The 16,801-nt window shown below is 43.0% G+C and overlaps 1 protein-coding gene across 5 annotated transcripts in view; it reads left to right on the top strand.

Moving 5' to 3' along the window:
• Window positions 1–7,097: 7,097 nt before the first annotated feature.
• The window catches only part of C26H2orf73 (chromosome 26 C2orf73 homolog), a 144,358-nt gene continuing 134,654 nt past the window's right edge, over window positions 7,098–16,801 (top strand). For all 5 annotated transcript variants that reach the window (XR_007515534.1, XR_007515535.1, XR_007515536.1 and 2 more), the window contains exon 1: window positions 7,098–7,218. Coding sequence is in view for 2 of the 5 variants with exons in the window: in XM_049870442.1 (XP_049726399.1) it covers window positions 7,193–7,218 (26 nt within the window). In the remaining 3 variants the exon portion in view is untranslated. The remainder of the gene's footprint in view (window positions 7,219–16,801) is intronic.

The raw sequence follows: 16,801 nt of genomic DNA, 5'->3' as shown, positions 1-16,801 counted from the left end.
AACCATAACCCGCATTTTTTTTGTTAAGTGTAAGATGTTCCTGAAGAGCCCACAATTTGACTGGAAACCGAGACAGTCACAAGCACACATCAAGAGTAAAATTCTATGGTAATAAACAATGAATAGTCTGTATCTCTCAATGCTGTAAGAAGTACAGGTTTAGAAAAAGACCATTATAACAGCTGTCTAAAATGATTTGTGAATTGAGTTTGTTCGGATGAAGAACACTGTTAGGGGTTCAGTCCTGCATGTGACTTTGGTCCTACTTCTGGGGTTCTCTGCTGAAGAAGCATCTAGTTAAGAAACGAGAGCCAAATAGTGAGCAAAGCACAGATTTCATTAACTGGACAAAGACATAGCTCGGCAATGCACAATTCAAGTAAAAAGCTAGATGACAGAAATTTCTTTAGGCTAGGAGGCCAGAGTGAAGCCTCTTACTTCCCGCCCCCTCTCACTTGAATTCCATACCCTCTGTTCAAACAATGGCATGGTCCATCAGCTCCACACAGCTGAAGGTAGAACAGAGATAAGATGGCGGGTCCCGCCTGGTTTGTCCAATCCTGGAGTGAGGAAGCGCAAGAAAGGCCAAGGGTGTGTCCCCGGTGTCTGAGCACTGACCTTTAATCATACCCCCTAGCAAAATAGTCCCAATCAACATCCAATTCTGAGAATCTGATTAGCAACTTTTTTCTCCAGTGGGGTGAAAGCGGTTGGAGAGAGGGACAACAAAAATGTAGCAATCATCCTTTCTAACCCATTAACCCAGGTGAAAATAAGTTCCTTTCCCCAAATAGGAGAGCTTTCCGGAAAAGTATAATTATGTCAGCAAACAGGATAAAGCAGAAATGAGGATGGTTCGTGGCGAAAAAACACAGTGAATGGATGAAAGCATCCAAATTGGGGGCTGTGAGACAAACAGGGCCAGGGTTAGAAGGACAGAGATCTGTGCCTTTTGAGAGTATAAAGTCCAAAGCCAGAAGAGGATTGAAAAGCTACCTGAGAAAAAAGATGCAGTCTGAACAAAAATCTAGACTTTCTTGCCTGTACAGCCAAGGGGTGTCCTGAGCGACCAGTGAAAACTTTCAGAAGCAGGGAGAAACCAGTAGGCTGGAGAAAAGAGAGGACTGTATAAAACTTACTGAATATTTTTGCCATTTATTCATTTAGGAAACACCTACTGAGGATCTGCCAGGGGTACACAGGTGCTGGGTTCACAGAGAGCTATGAGCCTACCTCAGTTTTCAAGACGTTTATATTCTGATGTTGATAATGCTGATAGATAGATAATAAGTTACTGAGCACTTAGCATATGCCAGGCAGTATACTATGGACCATCTTACTTTATCCTCACAAAAACACCATGCAGAAGGCAGGCACTATAATTATTACCGTTTTACAGAAGAGAAAATTAAGGTTCAGAAAGATAAATTCGCCCAAAGTCATGCCACTGGGAAGGGGCTCTGACTCCAGAGCCCAGCTCTGAACCATTATTATGCTGTATTCCTTCAAATACTGAACTTTGGAATGAGAAGCAAAGAGTATATTAAAGTAGGAAGTGAAATTTCAGTTCGATCTATGTTCAGTTCAGAAAAAAAGACGGCGATGATAGGTAAAAAAAAAAATTGTAAAAAGTGTTCAGAGAAACCAGACCAAAGCCCAAACCTGTTGCCGTCGAGTCGATTCTGACTCATAGCGACCCTAGAGGACCGAGTGAGCCAGAAGTAACCATAAGCTTCACATTGAAGGTGACATAAAGAGAATAATTCGTTTGGAATATAATCCCATGAAGTATGCCCAAGACAAAACTAAGCATTATCTCTATATTTTATTATAGGTAACCTCAACCATTCATTAGGAAAAGAACATGTTAGAATCGTTATATTTTCCCATTAATGAGGCTTTCTGTTCTCACTCAAGCAAATCAATTCATACTCAAGTTAAAGCAAACGTCGAAAATTAGATGTTTGGTCATATCTTGTACATGATGTAGGCCCATCTTTAGTGAAAGAAATACGAGTTTGGAGCAGATTATCTGGTGGGTGGACTCGTCAGAGTCTTACACAGATGAAATATAGTTAAAGATGAGGATTAATAGTGGGTCCACAAAACAAAAGAAAGTGAAAGTTTTCTGGGGGAAGCTATTACCAAAGTACATGCTGATGAATATTATATGTTATGATTATTGCCTTCTGCCCATTTTTATTCTTTTTCTATGTTTTCATATATATAAACCAACCAACCTGTGGCTGTCAAGTCAATTCTGACTCATAGCGACCCCATAGGACAGAGTAGAACTGCCCCATAGGGTTTCCAAGGAGCAGCTGGTGGATTCAAATTGCCGACCTTTTTTTTTTAGTTAGCAGCTGTAGCACGGGCCGTAGCTCTTAACCACTGCGCCACCAGAGCTCCAGCCTTTTGCTATGGTAACACCTTAATCATATTTCATTTTGCAATGTTCCTTCCTCAAAAGGCTACGTGCCTGTAGCCATTCAATCTTTACTGCATGATTACTCTATTTAAGACATTGTAGTGGTACCAAAGGAGTCCCTGGGTGGTGCAAATGGTTAAAGGCTCAATTACTAACTGATGGGTCGGGGGCTTGAGCCTACCTGGGGTGCCTTGGAAGAAAGACCCGGCAATCTACTCCTGAAAGGTCACAGCCTTGAAAACCCTATGGAGTGCAGTTCTACTCTGCAACACATAGGGTCACCATGAGTTAGAATTAACAGCAACTGTTTTTCCTTTACTTTTCTCCCTACGTAAACTCAGCTTTCCATTCATCCTTTGGTTATACAGCTTCTGTATGGGCAAGCGCCATTGGAATTATTTCAAAAACCTTGAATCATTGAATCATAGAAGTGGGTAGAAACCTCCAAATTCCTAAAATACAGCCTTTTCCTTCAGTGAGGTGAATTTTCAAACTCGTGATTTCTAACAACGATTTTGCAGTAGTCCAGGCTGTTTGTAATTGTTATTTCAAGAGATTTCATAAATTTCTCAAGATCTTTATTTACACATCTGCATGAATAAATATAAATATACCCATGCATACGTCCAGGATCATTTATATCAGATCCGATCATTCATATTGGAGCCCTGGTGGCGTAATGGTTAAGAGCTAGGCAGCTAGCCAAAAGGTCGGCAGTTGGAATCACCAGCTGCCCCTCGGAAACCTTAGGGGCCAGTTCTACTCTGCCCTATTTAAAAAAAACAAAAAACTGTTGCGGTCGAGTCGATTCCAACTCATAACGACCCTGTAGGACAGAGTAGAACTGCCTTATAGGGTTTCCAAGGAGCGCCTGGTGGATTCGAACTGCTGATCTTTTGGTTACCAGCCACAGGGTCACTATAAAGTGGAATCGACTCGATGGCAGCTAGTGCGGTATTTATATCAGAAGTGAGCCACATGATTTATACTAGAGCTTTTCAGCCTTCTGGTTTTAGTTTGTAATCTCTCTTTCCTAAAAGTGAGATATAAATCTATTAGCTTTGAACTTAGATGCTCAAGAGCTAGGTCATGGTCCCTTTTATATCTGTGCTTCATTTGAACATAACCATCCTCAAAGACAAACGTTAACACTGACATTTCTCATTCCCACTGCCCTGGAATTAATGTATATTTTTGGTTGATAAAATTCTTTTCATCTAAGATAATGAAACAAAGATGATGCAGTACATGCTGTACCTTCTACCTTACTAATTATAAATGTGGGAATGTTAGTGTCTTAGTCACCTAGTGCTGCTATAACAGAAATACAGGTGGATGGCTTTAACAGAAATTTAGTCTCGCACAGTCTAGTAGTCTACAAGTCCAAATTCAGGGCATCAGCTCCAGGGGAGGGGGCTTTCTCTTCTATGTCAGTTCTGTGGAAGGTCCTTGTCATCAATCTTCCCCTCGTCTTGGATCGTCTCCGAGCAGGGACCTCGGGTCCAAAGGCCGTGCTCTGCTCCCAGCACTACTTCCTTGGTGGTTTGAGGTCCTCCACTCTCTGCTGCCTTCCCTTTCCTTTTATCTTGTGTAAGATAAAAGGTGGTACAGGCCACACCCCAGGGAAACTCCCTTTACATTGGATCAGGAATGTGACCTTAGTAAGGGTGTTAGGATCCCACCCTAATTCTCTTTAACATAAAATTACAATCACAAAATGGAGGACAACCACACAATATACTGGGAATCATGGCCTAACCAAGACGACACCTATTTTGGGGGACACAATTCAATTTTAACTTTTAATGAGTGCTTACTATGTGAGGATAAATTCTCTACAGGTATCATCATTTAATCCTTACAACCCATATATATGAGGCAAATAAATTACCTGTTTTTAAAAAACAAAACAAAACAGAATTCGGGATAGCTTGGTTTATGCCCTACAATTTGATTCTCACCTGCGTAGGTACGTCAGTGAGAAAAGAAGGGAAAGGAAGCTGGATCTCCAGAGCCCTGCTTCCCTATCAGGTTAAACAACTGCGCAGTTAGTTATTTTTGGCATTTTCCTGTGGTTCAAAAAGAAGTGTTGGCGATTTTCTACATCTGTAACGTTTTGGATGGGCAATTTCCACTCTGCTGTTTTTTTGGTGTTCCCTCACATATGGTGTTCTCGTTCAAACAGCACAGGTATTTTTAACTGGTACCACATCATTGGGTGACCACATCAGTAAATCACTTCGAGATAGTCTTCGTAGACGATTACCCAAACTACCCACCACAAATAAGAAAATGACTTTATTATTTAGGCTAGTGCATTCACTGATTTTCAGACACACATTTTCCAATAGAATCACTGTATTTTACAGCTGAGGGGATGTTAAAAGACTGTCTTCTCTGGCTACCTCTTTTTACAAGCAAGAAATTTATGGCACAGAGAGGTTTACGTGTCTCTGCTAGCTCAGATAGCTTACCTAATAAAGGAAAAGACTAATAACAAGTCCAGTGTTTTTTCCATATAAAAAGTTAATAATTATTAAAAATCCACATTATTTTGCAGTGCCTGCAGAGGTTGTAATCAAGAATATGTAACTGACCCATTGTTATCCGCACTGAAACTTAACCCTTGTGACTGAGTTATATAATATGGTTATGCATCATCGTAGTTTAGTTCACGATTTCTTCCTGTGTTTGTGTTCCCAACTAAATTGTTTTTTATTGTTTCCCACAGCCCTTAATTCTTAGACATACACGAACTGCTTAGCAGTTGTAAAGAGACTGGCATACGTTTATTTATATTTTAGACAAATAGTATATTCCTTAAAATAGAGCCAGACAACTGTCATTCTGTATGGATGCAGGTGACTTTGTAAGTTTGAGAGGGAAAAAGTTTAGAAAATTATTTCTTTTTAATCAAGCATTTGGGATTATCCCTGAAGGTGAATGGGTTTCAAAGCCTGAAGAGATTGATGAAGGCTTGAAATAAAAATCAGAGGGAATGAGGAAGGAGTTGACGAAGCCTTAAGGACACGGGGCAGCATACAAAGATCAAATTGCTGAATGAAAAATAATAGCTAACAATGACCGAGCCCAGACACTACTCTCAATACTCTGCCTGTATTAAATTATTTACATCTCACAACAACTCTGTGAATTAGGTATTTTTCCCATCTTGTAGACGAAGACATTGAGGATCATTTATCCAAGAGCCAGTTAGTGAGTGGCGCAGCCAGGATTCAAATCCAGACTGCTCCTAGGTGGGCGCTCCCAACACAACACAGCTTGATGCTTAGGAAAAAAACAGGTACGTACATGGTGTTTAGTATCTGTAGCCATCAAGTAGATTCCGACTCTTAGTGACCCATTAGGACTGAGTAGAACTGCCCCCATAGGGTTTCCAAGGAGCACCTGGTAGATTCGAAGTGCCTGCTGACCTTTCGGTTAGCAGCCGAAATCTTAACCACTGCTCCGCCAGGGTGTTTAATACGGTGCCTAGCAAATGCTGGGCTCTCAAGCTGCAGATCCAAAAATGTTAGTTTTCCCTGCTTTGGGGTTTTCAATGGTCTCGATGGCAATGGGTTCCTTTCCCCATATTTTTTTTTACCCACTCCTCACTCTCCACACACACACACAACCACACACACACACCCCAGTGTTTTTATCTACAACTTCCACACTACGGTATCTGCGCAACTACATACCAAATTTCTATGCACAGGCTCACATATGCAAAACGAGCCCTAGGACCAATCTCAGCCGCCCCATATTCCTTCAAGGTCTATGTGAACATACAGACTTATTAATACTGACTCGGTTACAAAACATATGCACACACATAGCCAGAATTCAGCTCAATAAGGACTTTCCCCCCCTCATTATCCAGTGAAATGCACAAAAATGACCATGACAGATGCCAAAAACATTTGGCTCCGGCAGTGGAAATTGGGAGGCGGTGGTGAAACGAGGTGAGAAATTCCAGGGCCAGATGATGGACATAAAGCCTCCACGGCTTTTGGCCGGGGCTTGCTGATTTTGGCTCAGTGCTTCCCCTCCGAGCCCCTACCCTCTGCCTGAGCCCCTGCACCCGACGCTGCGCCCTGCTCGCCTGCAGATGCACCCACGGCGGGGAGCCTCGTTGGCAGGGCATGAGCGCGCCCTGCTCTCGGCTAATGCGCGCCCCGGGCCGGGAAGGAGGGCTGGTCGGAAACCGTGGGGAACAGCGACAGCCAGGCTTTCCCACGCCAAGGCTCGGCGACCCGGGAGCGGAGAACCGGGACTTGGGCAGGATCTGCTGGGTCACGGGAAACAACAGGCTTCCCTCCTGCCCGCCCGCCCGCCTTTCTGCAGCCAGCTCGGGCGGCTGTGGCCCGCGCTGCCCCGGCTCCGGAGCCGAGGCCCGCGGGGGAGGCTCCGGAAACGGCCAAGGGCAGAGGCGCGCTGATACCGGCCCGGCCGGGGAAGGGGGAAGGGCAAGGTCAAAGGCAGGCCGAGGGGCCGGGGGCGAGACAGAGCCAGACGCGCGCATCCCGGCCCGCCGCCCCCTCTCGGCCCCACTGCGCAGCCGCGGAGCCCCGCGGCGTCACTGCGCCTGCGCGCCCCGGCCCCGCCCCCACGCCTCACGCCGGGCCGCGCGCCCGGGGCCCGCCGTCGCTTAGCAACGCAGGAGTCACAGTGGCCGCGCTCCCGCGCCCCCCGCCTGGCGGGGCTTCTTCCCTGCTCCTCCCGGAGGCGCCTCGTTGCCTCGCGTCGGGCCTCAGCGGCCTCATGGAGCAAAAGGAGGAAAAGCAGCAGTAAGTGCGGGGCTTTGGACGATTATTTCCCCTTGCAAAAAAACAGAACAAAACTTCCTTCTTCAGGGAGCGGGTTCAGGGGCACCCGGGGCGTGGGGGTGGACCCTTAGGCCGGGGCCGGGCAGACCTCAGGGCTTCGCCTCTTCCTCCCCTTTTCCCACCTCTTCCTTCTGGTGGTTGAGCGCTAATAGTAGCCGTCGTTTAAACACCGTTAGCTGAGCACACACTGGGCGTCAGACGCTCTTCATGCGTTGCCTGGCCCCCAAATCTTGAAGTCGTCTTGAAATTATCCACCCTTTCTCACACCCCATATTTAATCCATTAGCAAACCCTGAACGCTTTACCTTTAAAATGTATCCACAGGCCACCACTACCCGTCACCTCCACCACCATCCTCACCTTGGCCCCAACTACCAGCTTCTCTCTCCTGGTGCTTGGAATAGCCTTCTAGCTGGTGTCTTTGCTGCACACCTTGCCCATTGTAGCCTCCTCCACAGAGCTGTCTGTCTGTCTGTCTGTCGGAGGAGGAAGAGTCTTTAAACTGTAAATCTGACTTACTGGACCACTGGAGACTAGATGAACCCCTGAGACTGTCGCCCTGAAATACTCTTTAAACATGGAACTCAGACCACTCCCAGAGGTCACCTTTCAGCCAAATGCCAAACTGGCCCATAAAGTAAATAATATCACCTGTGAGTACTGTGGTCTTCAAAATAATCATCTAGATGAATCCAAAAGGTAAACATTTACCCTAGACCAAAGATGAGAAGGCAGGTGGGGACAGGGAAGCTAGATGAATGGAAACACAACAACCAAAATGGAAATAAGGAGAATGCTGATACCTTGTGAAGAATGTAACCAATGTCACTGAACAATATGTATAGAAATTGTTAAGTGAGAACCTAATTTCCTGTGTAAACTTTCACCAAAAACACAATAAAATTGTTAAAAAAAAAAAAAAAGGTAAGTGAAAGCCAAGGCTTCCCTGATAGCCTGTGAGGCCAATACCATGTGGCTTTTTGCCCTTACTTGGCCTTAGCTACTGGTTGCCTCCCTGTGGCTCAGGGGACTCCGTTCTACCCACACTGTCTGCAAATCAAAAAACAAAAAAAAAAAAACCAGTTGCCATCACACACTCCATAGAGTTTTCATGGCTGTGACCTTTTGGAAGTAGATCAACAGGCCCAGGCCTTTCTTTTGAGGTGCTCTGGGTGGGTTTGAACTGCCAATCTTTTGGCTAGTAGTTGCTTAACTATTTGTACCTCCCAGGGACTCTATCTCCAGTGATTCTCAACATGTGGTCCGCAGGCCAGCACCAGCTCTACCTGGGAACTTGTTAGAAATGCAAATTCCCAGGGCCCAACCCCAGGCATACTGAGTCAGAAACTCTGGGGGTGGGGCCCAATACTTAGGGTTTAAACAAACCCTCCAGGTGACTCTGATGCCCCCTAAAGTTTGAGAACCACTGAATTCAAAGTATTACAGCTAGTTAAGAGTAGAATGGAGCCAGGGTATCTACTTCCAAAGCCTCCACTTTTTCCACTGTAACAGTGGTTGTCAAAGTTTAACGTGCATAAGAGTCACCTTGAGAGCTGGTTAAAACATTTTCCTGGAAACCAGCTAGAGAAATTAGGATGTCATAGGTTGGGATGGGGCTGTGCATATGTATTTCTAACAAGCTCACAAAAAATACCAAGGCAGCCACTCCAGGTATCACACTTTGAAAACCACTGCTCTAAATAAGGATGGATACACTTCTGCTGCAAAGTTCTGGCAGTTACCATGCACCCTGCTGGAATGCTCTTCCCTTACATTTATCTATTTGCCTCTCTCTTCCTCTTCCCTGTCTGTCTTCAAATGCCACCTCCACAATGCAGCCTCAATCCTGTCTAAATTGCAGCTTACCTCCCATACATAACACTCCTTTCCCCATCCCCTGCTTAATTGTTTCCCTTAACACTTAACACCATCTCACAGACTGCATGTTGAAAAGCAAAGATGTCACCTTGAAGACTAAGGTGCACCTGAACCAAGCCGTGGTATTTTCAATCACATCCTATGCATGTGAAAGCTGGACAATGAATAAGGAAGACCGGAGAAGAATTGGCGCCTTTGAATTGTGGTGTCGGTGAAGAATATTGAATATATGGTGGACTGCCAAAAGAATGAACAACTCTGTCTTAGAAGAAGTACAACCAGAATGTTCCTTAGAAGGATGGCGAGTTCGCACCTGGCGTACTTTGGACCTGTTGTCAGGAGGGCTCAGTCCCTGAAGAAGGACATCATGCTTGGTAAAGTACAGGATCAGTGGAAAAGAGGAAGACCCTGAACGAGGTGGATTGACACAGTGGCTGCAACAATGGGCTCAAGCATAACAATGATTATGAGCATGGCACAGGACCGGGCGGTGTTTTGTTCTGTGGTACATAAGGTCGCTATGAGTCAGAACTGACGTGACAGCACCTAACAACAACAACATAGATTATGTATTTTACCTACCTTGTTTCTCATCTCCTTCACCCCAATAGAATGTAAGGTCTGTGAGGGCAGGAATTTTTTGCTTGTTTTCTCACTGTTGTATCCTCAGGGCCTAGAACAGTGGCTAGTCCACATAGATTCTTAATAAATATTTATTGAAAAAAATGAATTATTAAATATAATTCTCACATCTGTCCCAATAGGTATTATTGTCCCTTTCATGCAAATGAGGAAACCAAGGCACAGATATTAAGGGGCAGAACTGGGGTTCTGAACCAGGTCTGGCTTACGTCAGAGTCATCACTGTGTTTTCCTTCTAGTAAGAGATTATTCCAAACTACACGTTCACATTTGTGTATCAATAGGTAGTTAATTCACACCACAGGAAATGAATCAAATGAATGCATCAGTCAGTAAGCAAATAGTTACTGTCCTTTCCTTCAAGGACTTGATTCCTATACAAGTGTATTGCTAGGTCACAACTTTGAGAAGCAGGTGGAGAAAAAAGATGGCAGAAGTCTACAATGATAATTGACCAGAAAGTCATACCCCTTAAACATCTATGGAAAGGTGTAGGAAAACCCTTACTTTTACTATTAATTGGTTCTTTCAAATCCATTAGAAAAAGCAAACTTTGTTGTGAAACAGGGAATTAGAATCCAAGGATGCTGAATGTTATGTGTATGTGTGTTGGAGTAGAAGTATACCGCCAAAACAAAGCCGTAGTAGAAAACTGTTCCAGCAGATTCGCCAGAAATGTGTCGCTATTATAATGACAATCCATCTACCTACAATGAACAGGACAGTTGTCTGGATGTTGGGTACATAGTAGTGAATCCAACACAATCACCACCTTCATAGACCTTATTGACAAATAAGGGATGTGTATAGTGCTTACTAAAAACAAGTAAACAAAAACTACTTAATTATAAATTGTGGTAAGTGTTACAAGAGAAACAAAGTGCTATAATAGAGAATGCATGGGGTAATCAAAAACCAAACCCATTGCCATCGAGTTGATTCTGACTCATAGTGACCCTATAGGACAGAGTAGAACTGCCCCATAGGGTTTCCAAGGAGCAGCTGGTAGATTTGAACTGCCAGCCTTTTGGTTAGCAGCCGAGCTCTTAACAACTGGGCCACCAGGGCCCCATACATGGGTAAGGAGAAGGAAATGTAGGAAAATCTTCTAAGAAAAGGATCTTTCAGCTCAGGCTTAAATGACAATGAGCCAGCTATATAAGGAGCTGGGGATGAGACTTCCAGGCAGAGGGCACAGCATGTGCAAAAGCACTGAGATTGACATGTTCATGGAACTGAAAGGAGATGGAGCGGCAGGAGAAGTGAGGGAAGAGTGGCTTGAGTAAGGCTGAAGAAGTTAGCTGGAGCAGGATCACATAGGGCCTTAGAGCTACAGTAAAGAGGCAGTATTTTACAGAAAATGCAATGGAAAGCCATTTGAAGGTTTTAATTGAAAAATGGCACCGTGGAAGAGATAGACATGGCTCTGGTTTGCAGTAGGGGAGGGGTCGTATTTTAAGGCCTGAGTACATTGCTGTCTTAGTTATCTAGTGATGCTATAATAGAAATACCACAAATTGGTGGCTTTAACAAACAAGTTTATTTTCTCACAGTTGAGGAGACTAGATGTCTGAATTCAGGATGCCGAATCTAGGGGAAGGCTTTCTCTCTCTGTGGGATTGGAGGAAGGTTCTTGTCTCTTCAGGCTTCTGCCCCTGGGTGATCTTCATGTCGTTTGGCATCTCTTTTCCACATCTATCTTATGCTAGCTTGTTTAATCTCTTTTATATCTCAAAAGAGATTGACTCAAGATACACCCTATACTAATCTTGTGTCATTAACGTAACAAAGACAATCCATTTCCAAATGGGATTATAACCACAGGCATAGTGGTTAGAATTTACAACACATTTTTAGGGAACATAATTTAATCCATAATATCCCACCCTTTGGTCCTCTAAAATGCTTGTCCTTGCCACATGCAAAACACATTCACCCCATCACGTCATCCCAAAAGTCTTAAATCCTCTCCAAGTCTAAAATCTCATCTTCTGAATCATCTAAATCAAATATGGTTGAGACTTTAGGCATATTCCGTCCTGGGGCAAATTTCCTGTTCTTCTGTGAACTTGTGAAATCTAGCCTACAAGTTATCTGTTTCCAAAGTACGGGGGTGGAACAGGCACAAGGTAGACATTTCCATTACAAATGAGAGAAATCGGAGGGAAAAAGGGAATAATGGGCATCAAGCAATCCCAAAACCCAAAAGAACAAATTAAATTAGTTCTCTAGGCTTGAAAATAATCCTCTGTTCTCTGAGACCATCTGGGCAATGGCCCCACCCTCCAGACTGTGTGTTGACCACACCCTCTGGATTCTGGGTGGAAGCCCCTTAGTCCTGGGCTTCAGCTCTGCCTTCCAGGCCAACTGGGATGGCAGCTCTGCTCCCTCAGCTTTAGGCAACCCATTCTCCTTGTCCATCTGTATCACAACCCCACGCTGTCCACCCCAGCAGGCCTTGTTCCTCTACCCCTTGGGCATGGTAGCCCTGCCCCTCAGCTTTGGACAGCAGCCCCATCTCCCGGCACACCTTAACAGCAGTTGGCAAAGATCTAACTCTTTGAAACCTAGGAGACTGTGGCCCCACCCTTTGAGATCCAGGAAACCGTGGCACCACCCTTTGAAACCAAGAAGGCCCTGCTTGCCATGCTCCTTCCAACAGCTCTGCTGATTTCCGAACTGCTCCAGGGGTAGTCCTTTTCTTAGAGGACAATAGATGTGACTCCTTTGGCCTGTTTTCTTCCTTTAGAGTTCCAAGAGGCAGACAGTGTCTTTCCTTTTGTTCTTTCTCTGGCCCCTTCAGTCCAAGCAGATGAGTTTTCTGCTATGGTAGTTGGTTAGATCTGTCAGTCACAGACTTAATTTCTTTAACAAAAGATTGTGTGTCCATGTCCTTGGTGTAAATTCTAGGACACGTGTCCTTAGTTTGTACAACAGAATTTTCCAAATCTTTTAAGTTTTGTTTTTATATCACACAATTCATTTTTAAGTCCATCTCTTTTCTCTTGCATTTTAGTATCAGTGGCAAGGAGAAGCCACACGACCTGTTTAATCTTGCTTAGAGGTCTCCTCAGCCAAATACTCAAGTTAATCACTTACAAGTTCTACCTTTGACTGAGCATTTGAACATAATTCAAACAAGTTCTTTACCACTGCATAAAAAGTATCGCCCTTTCTCCATTGTCTAATCACGTGTTCATCATTTTGTTTTAAAGCCTCACCAGAGGCAAACTGAACATCTGCATTTCTAACGACATTCTGTGGCTGGTGCCGCGTGTGTTCTCTAAGACAATAGGGACTTCCTCTGTAATTCTCACTTCTTTCTGAGCCTTCACTAGAATTGCATTTGAAGTCCGTAATTCTACAATCAGTCTCTTCAAGGCAATCTGGGCTTTTACTGTTGTTGTTAGGTGCTGTCGAGTCAGTTCAACCTCATAGTGACCCTATAGGACAGAGGAGAACTGCTCCATAGGGTTTCCAAGGCGTGGCTGTTGGAGTTGAATTGCCAACCTTTTGGCTCTGACTACTAGGCACCCTAAAACTCTTCCAGCCTCTCTTCTTTACCCAATTCCAAAACTGCTTCCACATTTTATGTATCTGTTAAAGCAGCACACCACTCTTCCGGTACCAAATTCTGTCCTAGTTATCTAGTGCTGCTATAACAGAAATACCACAGATGGGTGGCTTTAACAAACAGAAGCTTCTTTTCTCGGAGTTTAGGAAGCTAGAAGTCTGAATTCAGGGTGCTGCTTATGGGGGAACGCCTTCTGATTCTGTGGGCTTGCAGGAAGGTACTTGTCTCTCTGAACTTCTGCTCCTGGGTGACTTTCATGTGACTTGGCGTCTCTCTTCCCCCATCTCTGCCTCTCCTGCAGGCTTGTTTAATCTCTTTTATATCTCAAAAGAGATTCACTCAAGATACACCCTACACTAGTCTTGTCTCATTAACATAACAAAGACAGTCCATTCCCAAATAGGATTATAACCACAGGCATAGAGGTTAGGATTTACAACACATATTTTTAGGGAACACAATTCAATCCATAACAACAGCTAAACAGAACTACCCACTTTCTCACTAAATTTGGAATCTTACTGACTCACTTTCCTTGTGGTCAGAACTTTGATTTTTAAAACTTCTATGTAAAAAGTATTCAAATTCATATATTCTTTATTTTTCAAGTAAATGAAATTTCAAATACTATTTTTTATAATGTCTATTACTCCTTATTTAAAAGGAGAAAAAATGTTTAACCTATTTCTTTCTAAACACTTCTTTAGTGTTCATTTCATTTTAATAATCTTTACATAAGTGTAGTTGTTAGAAGCAATAAATGATAAGAGATTGAATTGGTTCTAATGCCCACATTGTGGTCTTTTCTTAAAAAATAAATAATGGTGGTCATTTCGTAGGTTTTATAAGTTTAGATGAGCTTTTAATATTAAATAGTTATCCTTTTCCAGATGACTGAGCATACTAGGTAAGGAGTGGGAGGAGTGTCTTGGTAATAAAACGTAAAGAAGATGAGATGAAATTAGCTTTGTGATTTAGCCACTGCAAGCATGATTTATAATATGATCAAATCATTACTCTTTTTATTATTTTAAGTGAATGGCAGTCTATACACTGTACTGTCAGTGCACTGATATATTGTAATGAGTCATCACTGTTAACACAAGTCCCCTTGTGCCTTTAAAAAAAAAAAAACTTTATTGTGTTCTAGGTGAAAGTTTACACAGCGAATTAGGTTCCCATTTAACAATTTTTACACAAATTGTTCTGTGACATTGGTTACATTTTTCACAATGTGTCAGCATTCTCCTTTCTATTCTGTTTGTTCTGTTTCCATCAACCTAGCTTCCCTGCCCCTCCTTATCTTTGCTTTAGGGTAAGTGTTGACCATTTGGTCTCCCATAGCTGATTATTTAAGGAAGCACAGTACTCGTGGGTGATATTGTCTATTTTATAAGCCAGTCTATTATGCGGATGAAAGGTGACCTCCAGGAATGGCTTCAGTTTCAAGTTCAAAGGGGCTTTTAGGGTGATAGTCTCAGGGGTTTCTCTAGTCTCCATCAGTCTAATAAGTCTGGCCTTTTTTAGGAATTTGAGTTTTGTTCACATTTCTCCAACTCTTATCAAGGGCTTTCTAGTATGTCACTGGTCAGAACGGTCGGTAGTGGTAGCTGGGCACCATCTGGTTTTTCTGGTCTCAGGGTAGATGAGGCTGTGACTCATGTGGGCTGTTAGTCCTGTAGACTAGCTTCTTCTCTGAGTCTTTGGTTTCCTTCATTCTGTTTTGTTCCGGGAGAGTAGAGACTAATAGTTGTATCTTAGATGGCCGCCCACAAGCTTTTAAGACCCCAGGCGCTACTCACCAAAATAGATGTAGAACATTATCTTTATGAACTATGTTATGCCAATTGACCAAGTTGTACCATAAGACTATGGTGCTAAGCCTTTTAACCCAGTAAACCAATCCTGCAAGGTGTTTGGATATGTCTAGGAAGTCGCCATAACTGTGTCCCCTATGTGCTTTATAGTATATATGAATATATATGCAGCACACACAAACATGTATATTCAGATGCCTACAGATATACCTATACGTGCACACGCACATACTCACATATGCCTTCCTATACACATTTATACATGCATGTCTTTCTGTGTAACCACACACATTTTTTGGTTGTTATTACTGTTGTTGCAAAGTTGTATGTTATAGCATTTACCAAAATTGTCCCTTATTTTTGCGTACCTTGGTGCCTTCATTTACCTTGGACAAGTTGTGCAGACTTCACCCATACTGGGTATTGCCTTTCTTAGCACTAATAATAACGAGTGTCTACTATTTTTTTTTTTACTATCTAGAAAGTGATTTCCTGTCCGTCCCCCTCCCATCTCTGGTAACCATCGAAGAACGTTGCTTTTCTGTGTGCATACATATTGTCTTAGTCATCTGGTGCTGCTGTAACAGAAATACCACAAGTAGATTACTTTAACAAAGAGAAATTTATTCTCTCGTAGTCTACGAGGCTAGAAGTCCGAATTCAGGGTGCTGGCTCCAGAGGAAAGCTTTGTCTCTCTGTTGGCTGTGGAGGAATGTCTTTGTCATCAGTCTTTCCTGGTTGAGGAGCTTCTCAGCACAGGGACATCGGGGGCCCAGGGACACGCTATTCTCTTGGCTCTTGTTTCTTGGTGGTATAAGGTCCCCTGTCTCTGTTCACTTCCCTCTTTTATATCTCAAAAAAGATTGACTCAAGGTACAACCTGATCTTGTAGATTGATTCCTGCCTCATTAACATATAACTGCCTCTAACCCCACCTCATTAGCATCATAGAGGTAGGATTTACAGCGCATAGGAAAATTACATCAGATGACACGATGGTGGACAGTCACACATACTGGGAATCACAGCCTAGCCAAGTTAGCACACATTTTGAGGGGACACAATTCAATCCTTAACATCTATTCTTGACTTTTTATAAAAATTAGACCATACAATATTTGTCTTTTTGTGATTGACTTATTTCATTCAGCATAATGTCCTCGAGATTCATCCTTATTATAAAATGCTTCGTGGGCTCATCAGTATTCTTTATAGTTGCGTAGCATTTCATCGTATGTAAGTATCACAATTTGTTTATCCATTAATCCGTTGATGGGCATTTTGGTTGTTTCCATCTTTTTGCTATTGTGAATAATGCTGCAAATGTCTATTCATGTCACTGCCCGTATACCTTTAGGATATATTCCTAGGGGTGGGATTGCTGGATCATGAGATTTCTATTTCTAGCCTTTTCAGAAAGTGCCATACCATTTTCCATAGTGGTTGTACCATTTTATAATCCCACCAGTGTTGTATTAAGAGTTCCAATCTCCCCACAACCTCAGCATTTGTTTTTTTTTTTTTTTTTTGATCAGTGCCATTTTTGCAGGGCTGAGATGGTATCTCATAGTTTTGATTTGCATCTGTCTGATGGCTAATGACCCAGAGCACCTTTTCATATGTTTATTAGCCA

The sequence above is a fragment of the Elephas maximus genome, chromosome 26, assembly GCF_024166365.1.
Source record: "Elephas maximus indicus isolate mEleMax1 chromosome 26, mEleMax1 primary haplotype, whole genome shotgun sequence".
NCBI lineage: Eukaryota > Metazoa > Chordata > Mammalia > Proboscidea > Elephantidae > Elephas > Elephas maximus.
Note: the sequence above shows the minus strand (reverse complement) of the source record. Positions and strands in the feature narration are given on the sequence as shown.